This window comes from Petaurus breviceps, unplaced genomic scaffold (genome assembly GCF_028583685.1).
Source record: "Petaurus breviceps papuanus isolate PSGF00001 unplaced genomic scaffold, PetGlider_PUasm1.0 79, whole genome shotgun sequence".
Lineage (NCBI taxonomy): Eukaryota > Metazoa > Chordata > Mammalia > Diprotodontia > Petauridae > Petaurus > Petaurus breviceps.
The window spans coordinates 9,467,774-9,470,640 of NW_027186523.1; the positions used below are offsets into that span (position 1 = coordinate 9,467,774).

General features: G+C 53.2%; 1 protein-coding gene across 1 annotated transcript; it reads right to left on the minus strand.

Moving 5' to 3' along the window:
- Positions 1-856: 856 nt before the first annotated feature.
- LOC138175825 (non-structural maintenance of chromosomes element 3 homolog) lies at positions 857-2,656 on the minus strand. The gene has a single exon (XM_069106331.1). The coding sequence runs from the start codon at positions 2,239-2,241 to the stop codon at positions 1,240-1,242; it is 1,002 nt and encodes a 333-aa protein (XP_068962432.1). The 5' UTR covers positions 2,242-2,656; the 3' UTR covers positions 857-1,239.
- Positions 2,657-2,867: the final 211 nt, after the last annotated feature.

Consider the following 2,867-nt stretch of genomic DNA (forward strand, 5'->3'; position numbering starts at 1 on the left):
GAAGACCTGAGTTCTGATCCTAATTCTTTTCTTAACTGTAAATTTCAAACAAATTACTTATTCTCTCCAGTTCTGTTTCCACACCTGTATAGTTATAAGATTGGATAACATGATTTCTAAGGTTTCTTACAGCTTTAGGGTTCTGAAAATTTTAGCCCCAGCTAAGTTATGATTACTCTCTAGTCATGGGCAATGGAGAAAGGCTTTTTCTTTCCTTTCTCCTGTCATTCCTATTTCCTTGGTGGCAATTGCAATTTAATAAACATATTACCTCAATATTCTAAGCACTGTGCCCAAGTGCTATCTTTACATATAGATATACTTTATATAGATATCTGTATGTATCTATACTTACATATGTGGAAGTGCCTGCTGGTTCTATTACTTCAGTCAGGTTTTTTGCCCCTAAGCAATAGTGAACACCCTTTGTAATGTACTCTCAAAAAAAAAAAAGTGCATCTATCACATTAGAAACCAAAGGGTAGGTAACAGAATTGTAACCTGAGTTAGGCAATCACAGCTTTTCCCCATGATTCACAGAATTTAGGCTGGTGCCAAAAACTTAAGCCATAGGAACTGGGGGAGAAGCAATGGGTCCATTCACAGGATACAATCCCCAACACTACCCTCCCCCCATCCAGGTAAAGATAATCCCTCTTTGGCACCTTAGATCCTTCAGCAAACATGGTTCTCAGCTATGAGACTTGCATCACTCATACACCAGGGTCTGGTTACCTCAAAGCAAAACATCCTATTTTCCTGGGGCACCTTATACCCCAAGCCCATAGAGACTCCTCCCCTCCTCCCCATGAAATTCCTAGCATAGCCCAGCGCATAGGGACATCCAGACACGGGGTGAATGCTTGAAATTTATTAATTGAAAAGGAAACACAGGCTTGGCATATGTGAGAAAGTTCAATAATCCTGTTCATGGATGGGTTCAAAGCTAGGAAAGCTCACCCAGTCCTAAGGGATAACTGGTCCTTGAAGCAATGAGTTTGTATTACAAAGTCTTTAGGCAATCTGGGAAGAGGAAGTAGTGGTTCAATTCAGGAAGGTTTGTCCACAAAGTCCCTGGATCAGGAACAGTAAAAAGGAGAAATGTTGAACCATGTTGGATGGTGAAGGGTAAAAGCCTGTGGTTCATATGCAAACGTGCTATCAAAACTTGGGGAATTTCTGCTTTCTCGATACCAGCCTGGAAAATGCATGCTGGTACCTGAAGTTGGCCTGGGTGGTTTAGCTGCCAGATGAAGTAGTGCCCGATGCAGAAGCTGATGCCATTTCATCTTGGAGGGCTTCGTTATACTGGGACACCCAGCTCGAAGGCTCCCGATTCTGAATCTTTGCCACAAAGCGAAGGACTTGCATCTTGCTCGTCTCATGGGCAGCTCTGGGTCCCCAGAGGAATTCATACTCGGGAGGGTCGGTGTGGGGGACTCGATTGTACTCCAAGTATTTCTGGCGAACAAACTCCTCCTTGACGAGCTTCTTCACGTCCCCGAAGGTGTTGTGCCTTTTCTCTGGATCAACCCGAAGCTTCCTGAGCACGTCCCAGACCAGGGACTCCTTGGCCGAGTTGCCCTTCATGAAGATGAGGCTCAGGATGACCATGAGGAGGCCCAACTTGGCCACGCCTTCGTCGTTGCGCATGCCGTCGCCCTCCAGGCGCTCCAGCTTGTTGATGAGGATGTAGGCATGGTGCTTCTGGTCTATCTCCTTCAGCTCCAGCCCGAACACCTCCTCCAGGGTCTGGCCCGCGCGCTCGATGATGGCCGAGGCCATGTCTTTGTAGTCCTGCAGGACCGTCTTCACCATGTCGGCCCGGCGGATGGGCACTTTCTTCTGGTCCTTCACCAGCAGGAACTGCACCAGCTCGTTCACTTTCTGCTGGATCTGGGCCTCAGTGCGCTTGGCCGGCTTCTTCTGGGCCTGGGAGGACGACGACGACGGCGACGACGACGAGGAGGTGGAGGGCATCGGCGGGGTCGCAGAGGGCCCGGGCTCCTCACGCCCCGCCTCCTCCATGACGTCATCCTCTACCTGCGCGGGGCCCGCCTGGGCCAGGGCCTGCGCCAGGGCCTGGACGCGGCTCTGGCTGAAGCCAAGGCCGCCGCCGCTGGTGCTGGGGCCGGCACTCGCATCGCGGCTGCCGCTGGGGCCGGGGCCGTCACCATCGGCGTCGCCGTCGCGGCCGCCGCCAGCGCGGGGAAAGCCTCGGCCTTTCTTTTGCAGCGACATGCCGATCCCCGCTCGGAACTAACCTTGGGGCCTTTAGAAGGCGCCTTCGATACCGCTACAGCAGGATCGCTCGGAGCGGCTGGCTCCGTCACGAAACACTCCCCCTCACGAAAGCCTAGGACGGACGGACCGACACGGCTCAGCCCCTCTCAGTCAGACATTGACTGGCAGCGCGCCCACGCAAGGCCCGGGAACGTGCACGCCCTGGCGCTTTGCGTGAGGTGAGGAGGGGGCTCGAGGAGAAGATTCTGAGGCCAAATTCAGTGGGGGGCGGGGCGGGGCGGCGACGGAAAAAAAAAAAAAAGCAACAAAAACGAGAAAGAGGCTGGATGCGCGCCCCCTCGCTTCCCTCTCCCCCGCCCGGTCCAAGTCCAAAGCGAGGCTTCCTCGCAGTGTCTCGCGGGAGTACCCGCTGCTTATTATTTTTTTGTTGGGTAATTTCCCCATGTGTTAAGAGGCTGAAGCCTGATAAAGAGGAGCGCGGTGAAACCTCCCAGAGAGAAACGTTCTGGACGTACGCACCTGCGCGGCCTGCAGCCTGGCCCGCGGCTGGGGACGTGCTCAGTGTAAGGCCCTCAGCTTCCCCCTCAGGCTCCCAGTCCTGCCTCCGTTCCCTCATCCGTAAA